Source organism: Channa argus, chromosome 5, assembly GCF_033026475.1.
Source record: "Channa argus isolate prfri chromosome 5, Channa argus male v1.0, whole genome shotgun sequence".
Classification (NCBI taxonomy): domain Eukaryota; kingdom Metazoa; phylum Chordata; class Actinopteri; order Anabantiformes; family Channidae; genus Channa; species Channa argus.
In genome coordinates, this window is record NC_090201.1 from 7,636,239 (window position 1) to 7,653,961 (window position 17,723).

Genomic DNA, 17,723 nt, shown 5'->3' on the forward strand with positions numbered 1-17,723 from the left:
CATTTGATGGTTATTTCTATTATTTTGTGACATTTTATAAAACAATTTCTCTTTTAAAAACATAAGCAAAGCCCTTGCAGAGGGTATCGTCTAATCCAGTCACCCAAACCAATCTCAGCAGATAGACATGATGACAGGTTGGGTTATAAAAAATACATTTTTATTATAGTGGGGATGGGAACATTTTTGAAGTCATTATAAATATCCACACCAACAACTGAGAAAAATGTTTCAAGTTTTTCCTTTTCCAATACTACATTTGTTCAGATGTTTTCTTCAATAATATGCATTAAGGGCATATGTTAATATGATTGATGGTCTGTGTGTAGAATCACATTTTTGCAGGTGATCATACATTTGCAGTAGGTCACACAGGTAACCAATCTTTTAATTTTTATTTCACCATTCTATATAAAATTAAAGTGATTGTTTTCACCATAGAACTCTTTTCAATAACCCAATCTCATGACCCTGCCCATGCATTCATTCATTAAATTCCAATGTTTTAAAAAACTACACTTGAGAGTATCGTTTTCTGAGTAAATTTGTAACCTTGAAGATGCACATTATCGCTGAAGACACCCTCACATGTAACGATGATTGCACAAAACAGAAACACAACAAACATGTTGCAGAAAGTCTTGTGATCATTGCATGAAACCACAGTTAATACTGAAAAATATATATTACAGTAACCTTCAGTGGGAATTCTACTGCTGCACAATATCAACACTCCTAAACAATACTAAATATAGTGACACAGAGGAACCTGTTGTGACCGAAGTCCCCTCTATGCAAAAAGGCTTGATTACCAACTAATTTGCACCACCTTTCCAATATGAATGCTGATACCCCAACACTCATTTAGTTTTCAGGCTGAGCCCTTTCAAATCCCTTAAAAAAAGACGAACATAAATTTTACAGAAAGATGTGGAGCAACGGATGCGAAGTAAGAGGCACATCACCCAGACAGTCACCAGTGTGAGCAACTTGAAAAGGTGAAATGAAAACCCACAGGAGTTCATATCAGAGGAGGGGGGGGGATGAGAGGTCCAGCTTCATCCTGATTTTGTTCCAGCAGCGTCTGTCAGAGGTGAGGAGGGACTGTCTGCAGGGCGTCTGCAGCCGAGCGATGGACGTTCACATTCTGGAAAGAGGAACGCAGCTGTGTCAGATCGCTTTTGTACACACACGGAGGACATTCATAAACGTCAGCGTAGTTCAGGCTATTTGCCACATTTTAGGGTTTTCTAAGCTTTTTTTTTTAAATTATGCAACATATGGTTGACATAATGAACAGTGCAGGTTTTAATAGACACGGACAGATGCTGTCAGTGGCATTTAACGAGATCCATATTTGTCGGGATATCATTCATTTTAAATTTAAATTACATTACTTAAATCATGTTGCTAAAAGCTTTTGAATCTTGTTATCACTTAGAAATAATTTTTATTTCAAATAAAATGATTTACTCTTTTTACACCAAGTGCCCATTTGTAATATTTGTTCTCTAGACAGAAGAAAATCTGTGTGATAGTGACAGTTTTATTCAGGCTGATGAAAGGCAGCACTTTCTCATGCTCCCCACTGAAGTCTTTGCATATGAATGAAAGGAAATCTCTGTAGACTTCGCTTTGCACAGCAGAGTAGAAAGTAGCAAGGGCAATCGACGGGCATCTTATCGGCAAATAGCCAAGATAGGAATAAAATGGAGTCTTGTCAAATTAGTAAGAAATAGCTCTGAAGTCTAGAAAGGTCGGCCGTTCATTAGGGAATATCTTTAAGTTTAAGCTATTAAACCAAGATTTTAACTTTCTTACAATAAACAGGAAAACAGCTTGCGAGCCAAGCTTTTAAAATGAAGCACAAAACCAGTGTCGTGAGAATAAATGAAATGAAGGAGTGGAGTTTATTTAGAGTCAAGTAAACAAGAAACAGAAATATCTTCCTATTGATTCTCATCAGTGATATGGATATACTGGAATACTTTTTACATCGTTAAACAAAAAGCAAGTTTTTTTGTGCGCCCAGGATTTTCATTAGACAGTGTGAGACATCATAAATCTAGTGACAACCTAACAATGGACATTTCATAAGAAACTAAAACAGTTGTTTATGTGCAAGATGTAAGAAAACACAACTTTGTTTTGTGTTGTGCAATCCTATAAAACTAAGATTAGACTTTCCTGACCTGTGCCATCAGACATATAAAATATACAAATTAACATAGTGAAATCACTTTAACAGACAACAATCAGTGACAAAATAAGCTGCATGTTCTCAGTGCTATAAAAAAAAAAAAAAACAAGGTGCTGGGGTTTCACTGCTTCACAGTTTGGGTTACAGCATCCTTGTTTTTGTTTAATTCTCCAAAAATGGGAGAACATGCCTAACACATGATCTGTGTTGTACCATTAATTAGAAACTGGATTCCAGTCAATTACCACCATGGTCCTAAAAAGGTAAGTGGAGGAAAAACAGAAGATTCAACTAAAGCAAGGTGGAGAAGGGGGGAAACAGGATGCTGTATCTGGCAGGTACTTTGTGGGTCTGAAGGTGAGCGTAATAAAGTGTAAACGGGAGCGCATTTGGGGATTGGGGGATGTGGGGTTAGGGTACTGCCTCATTGGTGAGCTGGCACCGTTAGCAAAGCCTCCTCTGACATCCGTGAAACTTCTACGTTCTGTTTGTAAAAAAATAAAAATACATAATAATGATAACACAAACACAAAGAAGGGGAGGTATCAAAACATATTACATAAAATCCACTGAACACACTATAGACTGAAGGAATTAGGAAAAGGTAAAGAAGTTTTTTTTTTTTTTTTTAATGTGGCTTAGATATTGCTTTCCTAACTTTGACAACTTTAGCACACATGCATATTCTTAGAAAAATATGACACAATAACTTAGTTCAACAACATGAAAATGTATAAATGCAAAGTTAGTGACTTTACCTGTGAAAAATCATCCAACTGGCTTTGAGTTGTTTAGATACCCATGATACAACATATATTCATTACTATAGGACCTTGTTTTTAATAATCTTGCTGCCAAAGACAGTATTTGCATTATGTTATTATATTATGGTATTTCACTAAAAACCACCACTGGCTGTTTGTTAGGGTTGGCTCCTTTGTCAGCGCTGTTCACCATTAAAATATTTAAGAAACTGTAACACAGTCTACTCTATCGTATGTTTACCTAAAGGGTGTGAGTGTGAAAAGTGCAGTGTTGGAAGCTAGAAGCACATTTCCACAAAACACTTTCTGTATTCTGACACTCTTTAATCCACACATAACACTAAACTCTGCTCTGACCACATTAGTTCATACCAATGACTGAAAACTCAGCCATCACAATGCTGCTGACAAAAAATTTAAAACACTGCTCTGTGCTCTAACAATGCAGTGAATTACCACACCTGACAGCACCGAGGCTAACAGACCTTTTTTTTTAATTTTTACCTCAGACAAATGTGAGCCAGTTGTACTTAAGTCTGTATACTTGTGCAGAAGTGTGTCGTACCCACCTCTGGTCGTTCTCTGTGCGTGTTGACTGCATCCACATTTAGGCTGATGGACTCCACTTTACAGCCTGAGCATGCACAAATGTGAGGCTTTTAGATCAAACTGCAAAAGAGTGCTCATTGATAGATTCAATGCATGTTAAGACTGATTTACTGGGAGAGCAGTCCTACCATAGGCTACTGGAGTTAGCTTCAGCACTGTGTGCAGTGGGCACTTCAGGTATGGCAGCTCCTCTGTGTGAAGTCCAACAGAGTGTGAATCCAGGTCAATCAGAGAAAAACTATTCTTGCTCATTATTTCCACATAATTCTGTAATGCTTCAGTGTTTATTATGCACATGGGGTGAAAATATGTGAAGCTCTTAAGATATACAGTACAATATACCCTAATAATTAAAAGGGGATAAAAGAAAAAAGGAAATCACATTTCATACTACAAACCCCTCTCTACAAGACTGAAAATGAAGTCAGTCAGTTGGGAGTGAAATGCATTTCTCTATCAGAGCATTCAAAGTATGTCACAGCTTTACAGTGAATGTGTCTCGTACGGAATATTCTGTACCTCTGTCACACTCATCTTGAGGTTAAACTGGTGGACTGACCTGCGGTTTTATCTAGGAAATAGGCCAACAAGCAGCGCATGACAGCCTGGTGACAAATAACCAGTACATTTTCCTGCCTCTCCAGCTCCATGATGACTGGCTCCAACCGTTGCACCAGGTCCTCATAGGACTAAGGCAGAGAAATAAGAGGAGAGGTAAATAAGAAAGATGGAATGTAGAGTACTACTCTTCTAATCACATAGTGCTGAATCACAGACGAGCAGATTGACATTTTAGCAAATGAAGAAAAGCAGTCCGTTGAGACTGACAGACTTTAACAAGATTCCTTAAAAGCACTACAGCAACACTGTCCGCTCAGACAGCCAACTAATGCCTGTACTCATCTTACTGTGTGAGATTAATGGAGAGGTAATGGGGTGGACTAAGGGTGAAAACAGACCAGCAGGCATTCAGGCCCACACTCAACAACCCGGCTGCAGATTTGTGCTGCACATGAGAACACGCGCACACAAAGACATGCAATTTGTGCATGTGATCTGGCATTTAGCCAAATCAATCTGAGAGACAGCTCATCCAGACTGAGGCTCATTAGCAGAGTGTAAGTGACCAGTTGCCATCTGGATACAACTTAATGGTGTGTTTATGGTTACAAGAGTGAGTGTATCATTACACTTATAAATTAGGGCCAAATTAGGGAAATTCCTAAATTCAGAGACTCACTGTCTGCAAACATGCTGCCTCAATTTTAATGTGAAACCCAACCGTTACAGAACCACAATACACAGACAAAACGCAACATTACAGTTCAGCCACTCACCTCGCCTTTTGGGTAGCGATAGCGGTATTTGTCCTGGTCCCTCAGAGCAAACTCTAGAGGATAGTTCTCCTGGATCTCCTCGTACATCATTTCCTCACACACACCCTATACATTACATCACACAGTCTAAATTGCAACATCACAAAACACAGTAAGCAGAGGTTCAGTCAAGAGGTGAAGCACAACTTACAGCATCAATCTCATTCAAGACCTTCCACTGTTCATAGGGCACATTGAGAGCCTCAGCTGTCTGGATGGTTCTCTTCATCTGACTGGTCCATACCTTAAGGTCACTGATGCCCTGTGCCTCAATGAATTGGCTCAGCTTCTTAGCGAACTGCGGGGGGGGAAGAGATACTTTTGACAATCTTATCGGGTCAATAAAAAATACTTTGAAGACATGACTTGTATTGTCATGCTATACCTCCTTGCCCCTGGGTGTGAGCCCTGAGTCTCCTCCAATTCGACCCTTGACGTTGAGCTCGCTCTCTCCATGACGGCAAAGGTAGATGGAGCGTGGTGTGATGTGGATGTTCATGAGGTAGTAGACAATCCGACTCTGGATGTGGTCCAGCACCCTGTTGACCAAGTACCGCTGACCTACGTCTATAATTTTTATGTAGGAGAGATCCCTGAAAGAAGAGACAAATTAATCTCTGTTCAATAGTCTAATTTGACAAAACCATTTATTTAAATAATTGTATCCCAAATTTACAATTTCTCTAACTTTATCCACACCAGCTCCAACTCACCTGTCCAGAACTTCATCCAGTGTCTCATAGGAGTTTTCATAACACTTGATCCTTTTCATAAAATCTTCTATTGCATCCTCCGTGTTACAATTGGTGTAGTCAGGACTACCCAGCTTCACTTGCTAAGCAGAGATAACAGCAGAGTAGTATGTATGACATGGACAGAAGTTAATTTTCTGACATTTTGACAGTTAGACACTTACCACTATGTTTTCCTGTATGACATCTGGGTCTTCACACACAGACTCCACGAAGAACACCTGAAAGGTGAGGAGAGAGAAGAACAAATTAAGCTTTGTGTGAGTGTCAAAGAATGTAGCATCTTATCGCAGAAGAGGAATCCATAAAAATCACCTTAAACCCATTCTGCTCTGCAAACTGAATGATGGTTTCCCGTCTTTCTCTGGTAGTGTTTGTTGCATCAAAAACCTGCATAACACAGGAGAGAATAAAAGACAGTACAACAACAGTCTTTTTAATATATCCAGCATGCATCAAACACCTGAAACAGCAATTAGCATTTGACCTACCGCAACTTGGCCTCCTTCTTCTGTGAGGTATTGCCGCACATCATTCAATGCTGCTGAAGCACACTGTCTATAAGGATAACAGATCACATTAGTCAGAGATGTTGCATGGTTGGTAAAAAAATGTGTCTTAAGGCCAAAATAAACTCTTTACCGCCTGATCTTTAACCCCTCCTCATTGTCCGGACTAAAGAACTCAAAAGACTTGTATATCTTTACACACTCTCTCCTGTACTGACCAACATTAAACTCTGTAAAAAAGGTGGACAAAAGGACAGCTAGGTTAGCCTGTACCACAAGTTTGGCAGTTAAAATGCACAAATCCAAACCACATGTGTTTGTTTGATCTTTTAGAATTCCTGTTTCTTCTGTCCTACCTCTTGTGGGCACCCCAATCCAGTTTAGATACCGGGTCAGCTTCTTGGAGATATAAGTCTTCCCTCTGGCAGGTAGACCCACGGTCACAATCAGGGTGGGACAGTTGGTCATGCATACTGGAAAGAAAGGAGTAAAAGAATGGTTCAGTCTGGCTAATCATATGTATGCAATTTAAAACAAATTTTTTGGTTTAAGATTTCATTCCCCAGTATGAAAGCATGTTCAACTCAAAATTTGTCTTAATAACTTGCAACATATGGCATTTCTATGGATTAAATATTAACATTTATTTGTCCTTATCAGTGTGCATGTAATCTTGTGTCATCTGCCATTTAGACAAAGTCACATTGCACCATCTGAGAATGCGATCAGAGGTCACAGTGGCACCGAGACGCTTCAGAGGAGTTGTGAAACGCTGCCCTGCAAATGCTCAAGATATGGGGTAACCCAAAATTTCAACACTTAAGCCATTGTGTGTCCAGACAACTGGGTCAGAGAGCATGATAGGTTTGAACATTTCCTATGTGCTAAAGCAAAAGAAGGAACAGTGGTCAGATAAGTGAATTTCTGGAAAGATTTCTGACGTGTATATTACTTTGTTTTTCTTGCTTAATGCCTTTCCCAGCCAGCTTGCATTTTCCACACCATCCAAACAAAGCATTCATCGACCACAAGCCCAATGGCATTCTGGTGAGTCTACTAAATTCTATTGATTAAAACATCCCTTTTTAGCCAGGCCACAGTGAAGAGACACTCTCTGCACGAAGTACTGATTAGTGTGGGTGCAGACCCAAAGGACAAATCACTCACATGAATGCAAGGATACAATTCTGGTTTACCAACAACTTTGACCTGGCACACAGTGACAATGAGATGGGCATCAATAGTACCAGTCTCCTCTCTGTGATGAGAGCAGCCTTTAATCTGCAGTGAACATCATGTGAACCCTTATATAACTATGTGAATTAAAGGCTGCGGCAACACGTTATAGCTAGCTAAGCGTAGTAACGTTAGCTAGCACAAAATCTAGACCGATAACAATGCAGGTGGTCTGGCGTAAGTAGTTACTTGTTGTAATCACCGAGGCAGGGCTTGGCAATGTGCTCCTTAAAGCGAACACAACCTCATACGAAATAAATAAATATCTTTTGTCAGACAGTAAACCACGGGTGAAAGAGCTAAACACGGAGATGCTAACTGTCGTCGTCATACACACCCTTTCTCTGAGAAATGTGTTTTTCGGGAAGGCCGTTTTTATACGGCATCCAGATCTTCTTCAGAGGGTTCTGTGTGAGTTCCCGCGGATTCGACGGTGATCTGTCCTCCATTCCGTCTTGTCGTGAGGTGGATGCATCCACGCCGGGAACACGGGGCTTTTCGCCGCAATGCTGCTCTACAGGAACCCGGTGCTTCATCCGCGCTGCTCTGAGAGGATGGAGGTGCTCGAGGTCACTGGGTCTTTCTCCCCGTGCTGTTGTCACGTGCTCCTGCTTGCCCACAATGAAACCTGAAAGGTGACCGTAATGACCGCAATGTGCGCACCATAAGCCTTCTATTCTACCGTAAGTGACAGGAGCGGTGCTCGCCCTCAAAACACACGCTAGGTATGCACAAAGAAAAGCGGGGAAACATACGGTAATAACACATTTATTTGTATTTGCGACATACCTCTAACAATGCGTGTATTCCTTAATGAATTAAAACGTATTAAATTAAAACAGCACCTCTCCTAACCTCAGTTATGTTATTCTAATCTTTAGATGAATGAAGCCATTGATGACATCAATGACATCACACAATTACCTTTGAAACGTTAACTGGCTTTGAAGTTTGCCTATAAAGAAATGACATTTCGTTTCAGATATTTTAGCAAAAGCCAAACTTTCAGCAATTTCAGCAGAAACAGTTTAGTCTTGCTTGGAAAATCCTTTCAGCGCCAAACCATTTTAAATATATTTTCTATTTAGAAATGCTTTTTCTAGTTCTTATTATTATAGTGCTTCTTCTGAATCGCGTGTTCCATATGTATCCTACTTTTAACTAGAAACACTGTTCAAACTTTAAAACATTCAGCTTATTAAGGACATGTGCTCTTCCATTCAGCTTTTTAATATCTTCTTTACTTTTAAAAATATTCAGCTTTTTATTCAGCGGAAATTTGTTCTCATTCAAATGAATGGAGAGACTCTTCAGCTCCTCTTCAGTTTTGTTCACTTTCAGCTTTAACTAATCTGTATACTTCAGCCTGGAGAGACCATTCAAACTTTCAGCAAATCATAAGACTTTCAGCTATTATTCTTCCATTTAGATTTTTAATGTCTTTTATGGTTTTTGAATAATGAAAGTTTTAGTTTGTGGTACTTGTTGGGGAATTTTCAACTTCTCCAAAACTGTATTACAGAAAGTTGGCCCAGCTGGAGTGGGTGACATCACACTTACTGTTACTTCTAGGTTCTAGTTTTATCAACTTTTTTCTTTGTCTTTTCTGCAGTCAACTTTAATCATACATTAAAACAGAGATATTTTTGTGTTTTGTGTTAGGACCTATGTCTCTTTCAGTAATTGGCCAGAAGTGGAGAGAGTGCCGTCTGAAACTCCCAGTGGAGCCCAATATAACGGAGGTCCAGAAATTCTCCTCAAATCAGAAACAAGGGCTAAAATCGCCACCCTTCCCTCTTTTTAGTGAGTATTTTAAAACAAAGTAGGGTTTGGTGAAGCCTTCTGTCGCTCACCGTTTTTTAAATTGTGTTAATAGGACTAATACTTTTTAACATTTTGTGAGGGAAAGTCTGAGCAGTTTATAATCTTTCTTAAGCATATGTGAGTGACTCAGCAGGGTCAAAGCTGTCGTTGCCATGGTAATGGACACAGCTGAATAAGGTCATGTGACCAGCCTCAGAGCCATGTCCAAATAGTTTACCTGTTTTTCTCCCACATGATACATTGTGGAGATACACACACACACACACACACACACACACACACACACACACACACACACACACACACACACACACACACACACACACACAGACTGACAGAAACATACTTTTAAAATAGAAGCCTTTATGATGCTTTTTATTTATTTTAACATTTAAATGGTAAAATGAGATTGTGGTTTTGATCTACCTGCAGTAGCTGCAACTGTCTACCTGCAACAATTGTACCTGCTGAACAGTTGTTAGAATCTCTTCAACTTTCTCCACATTGAGATGTAAATGGTTCTGCCTAATTTGGCCTTCTGAGATTTCGACTTTAACATGATGTTTTGAAAGGGGTCATGGTAGTTTATAACTTCCACTTTTTTGCAGGGGTTTGACTTAAACTTTGCACTCAGCCATTACATTTCTACAGGTTCCAGGATTTTTATGCAACTATTTCACGTTACATCCACTTGAGGCAAAAAAGTTACCCTTCAGTTCTGCTTATTTTCTAATTTTTTCTTTTTACATTTTATAGTAAATTGTTCAGTTTCAATTCAGCTTTCAGCGAAAGCAAACATTTCACTATATATTAAAATCCTTGTGAAAATTCTTGGATTTTCCAAGCAATGCAAATGTAAAAAAGTACCTAAGGCGTCCAATGGGTGCAAAGTGTATAAGTAAAGTATAGAGTATGACATGTAACAGTAAAAGACACTGGATTTTAAAAACATTTACTAAAAAGAAAAGTACTTGCAAAAAATCAAGCAAAAATCATTAAACAGTAGCACAGCCAAAATGGTTGCCAAATCCCAAAAAAGTTGCGAAAATGTATAAAAAATGTATAAAAATGCCCAAAGAGGGAACAATGGTTAGAAAAAGGCATAAATGACTTGTCATCATTCAGATCCGTTCAGTATTCTTCTGTCCCTGTCTTGTGCTTTTTTGTGTTTCCATAAAATGAAAGAGAGAGAGAGAGAGAGAGAGAGAGAGAGAGAGAGAGAGAAGATTTGAGACAGACACACTTAATTTATATAAAGACACATGTCATAAAAGACTCAAAACTTTGGCTCGGAACAGCACAATAGATAAAAAACTAAGACTCATATCTGACAACTTTCTTCACCATGAGCGACAGAAAGCTTCAACTAATACAGTACACAATATACAAAAATACTGTCAGCACCGAAAGGATTTTCCAAGCACTTCTGAAAACAGCTGAACTGTTTTGGCTGAAATAGCTGAAACTTATTATAAAAATGTAAAAAGGTCTCAAAGGTGTCCAGATGGTACATAAAGCAAAAGCTTCAGCTATTTCAGCAGAAACAGTTAAGCTTTTTCCAGCTTTGCTTAAAAAATTATTTCAGCACAGAAGCATTCACAGTGAATTTTCTTGTTATTTTTTCTATTTTACATTTTTTTTTTGTTTTTGGTGACCCATCTTTTGCCACCCTTTAATATAGGTAAAATCAAAAGGAATAATTTATAAGCTTCCAAAACACCTCTCCGGGTGTGCTGAGACATCAAGAAGCCAGTTTGTGTTTTTATTGATACTTAAAACTGCATTATATCTGAACATAGCACAGTGATTTTCTTTAATAATTCACTTGACCTGGGCTACATTGTTTGTCACCACATTTTGTGAGATTATGGTGGGTGGACGTTTAGAATTGAGTGATTTTAATAGGTAAATACATCAATCGGGGGCAAAATAAAAAGACTAGATCTCTTAAAAACTGTGTGCTCTTGTAAATAGGTTTGTTTCCTAGCAGTAATTCAAACGGTATGTATGCTTACATTTATTTTTAAGAACATTTGTGCCAAGTTTGCGCATCATAAAGCCTTTCTTTAAAACACATACCTATGGCAATAAATCACTAGACTGGATATCTGTTGCAGATTTCCGTAATTCATTTCTTTCTAGTCAAAAAGAACATTTCAGATGATGTAAAGTCATGCTTCCTTGGACAAATTATGCTGTCGTTCATATGTCGTTCATATTTCAGATATCCACAACTGCATTTTAGATACCCAGAATGAATATTCTTGATATCTACAGTTGAATTCTTCCTAGGAAAAATTCCCATGTAAGATACAGTATCTAAAGTGCAGTTGTTACTAGTCATAATGTTAATATCAGGTATCAAATTTAATATAAAACATGATTTAATAGTCCATTTTATTTTGTGGTTTCAAGTACAATTCATATGCTGAACCAAAATATGTAAAAAACAAAACCAACAAAAAAAAGGTTTTTGGTCATGTTGTTTCTGAAGACATTGAACTGTTAACTTGGGGGTGGAGAACGAACACAAACGCTGCTTTCAGGCCTTTCACAGAAGATACTTTGAAATGGAGCAGGAAAAGTACCAGTGTAAATAGATTGAAACTTTAGTTATTGTTGACTTTATTTTTATCATTTAATTTTAGGGTCCTGGTGTTGTGCAATCTGCCTTGTTGTCATGATGGAGTGGGACTCTAGATTAGGGTTCTTATCAAGATTTTCCTACACTTGAATCCTGACAATACCCATGAGATGGCAGCATCACTCTCTTTGTGTTTGTGAGAATGGCCACACTACCACTGTGTGCAATGTGTGCTATGCAATCAAACAGCAGCCATTCCAAAAATTTTATATTTCCTATGGTTGTAATACTTTTAACATTTAGTTTTTGTTTGGAATCAGGCATAAAAGTGTGTTTTAATAATCTGGCCATCCCTAGTAAGCAGGATGCTTTTCAATATGCAGTCACTATCATACACACCCTCTATCACAGTGACTGTATATATAAAGTAATACATAAATCCAGCTCTATGTAAGCTTTGCTTTACATAGGCAGAGTTTTGCATAGTATTCGATTGCATTACTCCATTGCATTACTCCACAGTGGTATAGCCAATTAAGTTGCAAGTGAGTGTACATTTTCAGGTGAGGTCTGTTTGGTCCTTATGAGCTATATTATGCACTGATTATATTAAGCTTTTGAACACTCAGTGCTGGAGCAACAGCGCTTGTGACCTAAATATGGCCAGATATGGGCTTTCTAATTAAAAAGTTCTTCCTCTCTCGATTCCCTGACTGCTATTAGACTATAATATATGCCAGGTTCATCAAGTTCTAAAATAATGGCTGCTGGAAGGTCATACTTTTTAGTCAGCTCGGTAAATTAAGCATGTTGCAGTGCCGGGTTTTTTGTCAAGTACAAACGGTGGCAAGAATTGAGTTTTATCATCTCTTTAACAGTAAGAATCATTAGTTTGTCTCGTCTACATAAAGCTGGAATAACCTATAAAAGGCACAAGCAAAAAGCGATTCTTGTGTGAGTTGTCTGAAATATGCCATATACTTTTCTCCTGGAGCAAATGAGGCATCATGATTACTGCACACTGGGATATGAACGGGAAACAGATCTGAGCTCCTCCCAGCAGCTGCCAGGCTCTGATTGCAGCTAACAGCATTTAGCCTTTCACTATACGGGACAAGTCATTTCCCCGTACAGTGTGCTGGCATTACACTTGTCAATAGGCCAGTGTTCACCGCTTCAGCACAGGAAGCACCGTGCAAACACACATGTATTGCAGTGCATCGCAGCTGTACAATTACAGCCACCACAAACACAACATACACACAGAGAACAAGAGAGCATCAGCCGCTGCTATGGCATGTCCACCCCGATCAGTGTATGGAAAATTAAAATATAGTAACGATGATGAAAAAAAAAAAAAAACCCGAAAGATTAACGTCAGTCTACGCAAAACCGTTAAAAAAAGGTTTTAATGTGAATTTGGCCAAGACAAAACTGAGGCGCCTGGCTCTGGCTTTTCATGCCCTGTGATAAAACACAGCTGCTGCTGGTGTTACAAACGAGGCTTGTTACTATAAAAAACTCGAGGTTGTCGCCCGTTGTTGTTATGTAGGGTAAAGGTGACAGCGCCAACACACACACGGACTGCACGTCGTTTACGTGTTGGAAGGCGGCTCTCTCTCTTTCTCTCACTCCCTTTCACCAGGTTAAAGATGCAGAGTATAAACTCCAGTGTGAGCAGATCTACGATTACAGCCTTTACAGCGACGTCTCTTACCCGCTAAGCCCTGGTTCTGTGTGAGCTTGGCTCGGCTGGAGCAGCCTCTCATCATGGGCGTCTGTCTGATGGAGCGCAGCGCCTGTCGGTGTGTACGTGCGTCCAACAGCAGCCTGCGGAGCGCCGCACTCGCTGATGATCACTGTTCACACACCCACTGTGTGTGTGTGAGGGGGGGTCCACGGGCTGCTAGCGAGGCTTTCTCCAAAACTGTAGGAGGTGGGGGCCTACCTGGCTCCTGAACGCTCCTTACACCCCACCCTCTTTCTCTTTGACAGCTGGGAAATGTCCCCAGCCACTCCTGACAGGGCATGTCCTATTTTCCATGACCTTCGTGGTTAAATTTAGGATGCTACGTGCATTGCAGGAAATGTTACACTGTACAGTAAAGATAGTTACCTGATTACAAAGTAACTTAATTTACTAGTCTCTATTCTGTGTTTAGGTATATTTAACCCACAGGAAACACCTTAATTCGACGATTGACACAAACCATATTTCACTGTTAAGTGAATATAAAAAGAAGTTTTCCAGGAAGAATCTGACTAGCAAAACTTGTTTTACTACATTATCTGGAAGAACTATTCCGATCACTTTGAAATGTCCCACGTAAAACAGTAGAATATCACCAGTGCTGGATGAAGTAGGACTACTCAAAACTGTAATTAAGTAAAAGTACAAATACACACACACAAAAAAAAATGCACTCTAGTGAAAGTATAAATAAAGAGCCCCAGAAGTCCCTTAACAAGGAGAAACACACCAATGAGTAAAATCACTGCACAGTGGCTCTCAAATAAAACCATAGAAGTAGGGAGTGACAATATAGCTGTCTGCACTTGGTTTAATGAGGAGATTCCTGCCTCTTTAGTGATTAATTTTCATGAAAAAGAAGAAATTAAAAGGTGGTATATTCTAAAATATGTAAAGTAATGCCATTGTAAATTGTAACACAACTTTGATTAGAAATGATGTGAAGTAAAAAATTATTAATATTTCTAATAATTAAATCTACTTAAGTACAAAGTAACAAAGTAACAAACTTAAGTAACAAAGTACAAATACTTTGTTACTTTCCACCACTGAATATCAACATGGATTTCTTAGGCTTAAACAGAGACACTTTGATATAAAAATTAAAACAAATTCCTACAAATTGAACTGAAGTAATGCTTGAAAATGCTCATTGATTATGTTATTGTGCACCTCTTCCTGAGAAACACAACCTCAAAGATTATTGGTGCAGCTTGTTTTTGGTTGTTTCCTGTGATTAAATCAAGGTGTGATGAGGAGTCATCAAGATAAAGAAACAGTCCAAATAAAAATATGACACATTTACCAAGAATTGCTGTCCAACAAACAGAGTAATTAATATCTGGTTTAATGTGCCAAAAGATGTGTGAGTATTCCCGTGTATCATTCTTGACAGTTGATATTTTGATATGCCACATGTTGCTGCCGTGGATATCAGATATAGATCAGTTGGGCATTACACACCTGTATCTTTAGAGCAGTCCAACATATGTTTGAGCGGCTTCTAACTGCTAACTTCACCCAGGCAAGAAGCAAACACTCAGTGGCATGACCCAGCCTCCTTTCTACATTGTTGTAGATCTCATTTGTTTTGGCTGTGCTGGCATGCCTGTTCCGACTGGTTTGGGCACCAGTTTCATCTTGGAACCATGAGCCCCTCAGGCATCAAGTGGATATTACTACTATTTGTCTACTTCCACTAGTCCTACTGGTAGTTATGAAGTCTAGTTAAACTCTATCTTCACGTTAACAAAGATCAGTTACTTGCAGCACGACCCAACCTTTACTAACTGGCCCAACTGGCTTGTTATGCATTTTCATCAAATAGCCAGGCCCAGACCACGGCTGTGTAATTCCACTAATCTCAGCAGTAACCACAGCTTAACAACCCATCTGACCCGTTTTACAATGACATTGTGTCAAACTGAATATGTGTGGGAATGCAGCTAAAGTTGCATAGGAAAGTATTTACATCCCTTCACTTTTTAAACACTTTATTGCATTGTATATTTACTTTGAAATTGAAAGAAGGTTGCACATGTTTTCCATCAATTCACATAGTTTCACAAGTGAAGCATGACGGTGGCAGTGACATGCAATCGAGGCAGGTACAGGGACACTTGTCATATTTGAAGAAAACTATAGTTAGGCAGTTTAGCCAGACTTAAACCCAACATAACATCTGTGGAGAGACATGAAAATTGCCGTTGCACAGATGCTACCCATCTAGTCTAATGCAGCGTGAGACGATCAGGAAGAATTGGATAAATGTGCACAGCTTGAAGAGACTCACCAAAGACTCAGAAATACCAAGGGTACTTTTCCAAAGTATTAAGTTATAGGAGTGAAAAAAATATATCTAAACATATCTAAAAATATGTTCTCACATTGTCATTATGACTAGTTTTTGTAGCTCACCGCCCACATCTACCATGGACCCAGTATAACTTTTCATTAAAGTTTAATTTAGTCCAGTAGCGACTGTGTTACAACCAGTGTTGTAAGGAAGAAAATGGGAAGAATAGTGAACATGTAACTCTTTAAAGAGAGACAGACTTCATCATGATAGACACCACCCAGGGTTTTTTGTACTGTGCGGAAAGTTTCCAAAGGCTTCCATGGTACTGATGGAAGATGTTTCACTCTTAGTTGAAGACTGAATTGCAGGTTTTATATAAACCCCTTAACTATTTAAAGATGTAAAAAAAAAACCCATGAAATTGTGCATGTGGAGTGAGCAGTTGAATACTGTTAAGTATTTAGATACAAAATAGTATAGAACCAACATTAAATGTCTGGTACTTGAGTCATGGCAACTGGACTTAAGCATTTCCATCTAGCAAAGGTACATTAGCTTTCATATAACCTTCTTTGTACAGTGCTGTTAGACTATAAGCCTGGGATTTTACTGGCCCAGGAGAAACACAAGCACACTCTGACAAGTGACCCTCTGGAGATAATACAAGCATCACGTGACCCCTCTGTGAGGTCTTGAAGGCTGCTCAGTGGCAGTAATGATACCATTATCAGCAGCCTTTGGCCATGATGACACTAATTGTGAAGCACAGGGCCTGCAAGAGCACATCTGTGAATTAATGAGACACTCAGAAAACAGAGAAAAGAAGGAATTATGGGAAGTGTTGAGGGACCTTGATAAAGAGGGGGAAAACAATTGTAGGTCACATGGCTCTCAAATGACCTCCCAGACATTCCTCCCTAAAAGGCAAAGTGAACATCTTGACCCCACCCATCACACACCCCCTACAGTCCCTGTGGTTTACCACTGAGCCTAACATGACATGGCACATTCTACATAGTGTTGTGCAGCACTCCCCTTATGACTACCCTCTTTAAGCAAATATATTTATTTCTTCTTTAAAAAAATGTATACAATTTTCACAAATCCATCATAAATTAAACAAAGAGGTAATTAAATCCTTCTATAAACACTTACCAAAAGAAGACATCCTTTCTGACGCCACACCAGGCCGCTGAACAGGCTGGGACACTGAAGCCTCACAGGCAAGTAGTAATCGAACTGTTTTATAAATCAGTCCAAATTTCAAAATAAGCAAAAACTCACAGCTACTGAAAACATGCCACTTGGTCTCAGAATGAATAGTAGTGAAAATAATGCCTGTACCTGACTGCTGACCTCTGACCTTATGAGTGCTGTTGTATTCATGCATTCCTTTTTATGTTAAAGCCAAGCTGTCTGTTGTTTGCAAACCTCTGCACTGGGATTGGACACTGTAGTGTAATTACACAAGGTAGAAGTGTATGAAACATAATTATGTCAACAGCCTATTGTTGTAGTGTTAGTGTTGTAATCATGATTGTGTGTGTTGTTACCAAATGACAGAGAAGAAATGCTTAACCACTTTTCAAGAGGAAATGTATCAATTGCAACAACCGGTAAAACTTCAATCACAAATACTCTATTTTTTAACAACTTTTATACCTTTATTTTTTGCCAATAGATGGAGTTCTAAACAACAGCTGAGAGGTCATGCTCTATTTGGCCAACATCTAATCATGGCTGACATCCCATATTTACAGCTGGGAAGCCATGATGTTTTTTTAATTAGTTTCCCTGCATCCCAAAAATACTGTGCAGGG

General features: G+C 38.9%; 1 protein-coding gene and 1 long non-coding RNA gene across 7 annotated transcripts; one reads left to right on the forward strand and one right to left on the reverse strand.

The window, feature by feature from the left end:
- Positions 1-138: 138 nt before the first annotated feature.
- Positions 139-17,308, reverse strand: pfkfb4a (6-phosphofructo-2-kinase/fructose-2,6-biphosphatase 4a). Of its 6 annotated transcripts, none has more exons than XM_067504749.1 (15): positions 13,572-13,830; positions 7,784-8,074; positions 6,567-6,683; positions 6,344-6,440; positions 6,193-6,259; positions 6,017-6,091; positions 5,866-5,922; positions 5,663-5,784; positions 5,335-5,542; positions 5,101-5,247; positions 4,911-5,015; positions 4,133-4,262; positions 3,702-3,764; positions 3,534-3,598; positions 139-1,147 (listed from the first exon to the last, which is right to left on the reverse strand). In XM_067504749.1, the coding sequence occupies exons 1-15, from the start codon at positions 13,624-13,626 to the stop codon at positions 1,088-1,090; spliced, it is 1,659 nt and encodes a 552-aa protein (XP_067360850.1). In that variant the 5' UTR covers positions 13,627-13,830; the 3' UTR covers positions 139-1,087. The 6 variants fall into 6 exon arrangements, with proteins under 6 accessions (XP_067360850.1, XP_067360854.1, XP_067360852.1 ...); XM_067504751.1 differs by lacking the exons at positions 139-1,147; positions 7,784-8,074; positions 13,572-13,830 and adding exons at positions 1,892-2,684; positions 17,059-17,142; positions 17,248-17,308; XM_067504748.1 differs by lacking the exon at positions 139-1,147 and adding an exon at positions 1,892-2,684 and having other exon boundaries at positions 13,572-13,829.
- Positions 6,950-9,241, forward strand: LOC137127595 (uncharacterized). The gene is made up of 3 exons (XR_010914441.1): positions 6,950-7,074; positions 7,193-7,257; positions 9,109-9,241. It is a non-coding gene; the product is annotated as an uncharacterized lncRNA (long non-coding RNA).
- Positions 17,309-17,723: the final 415 nt, after the last annotated feature.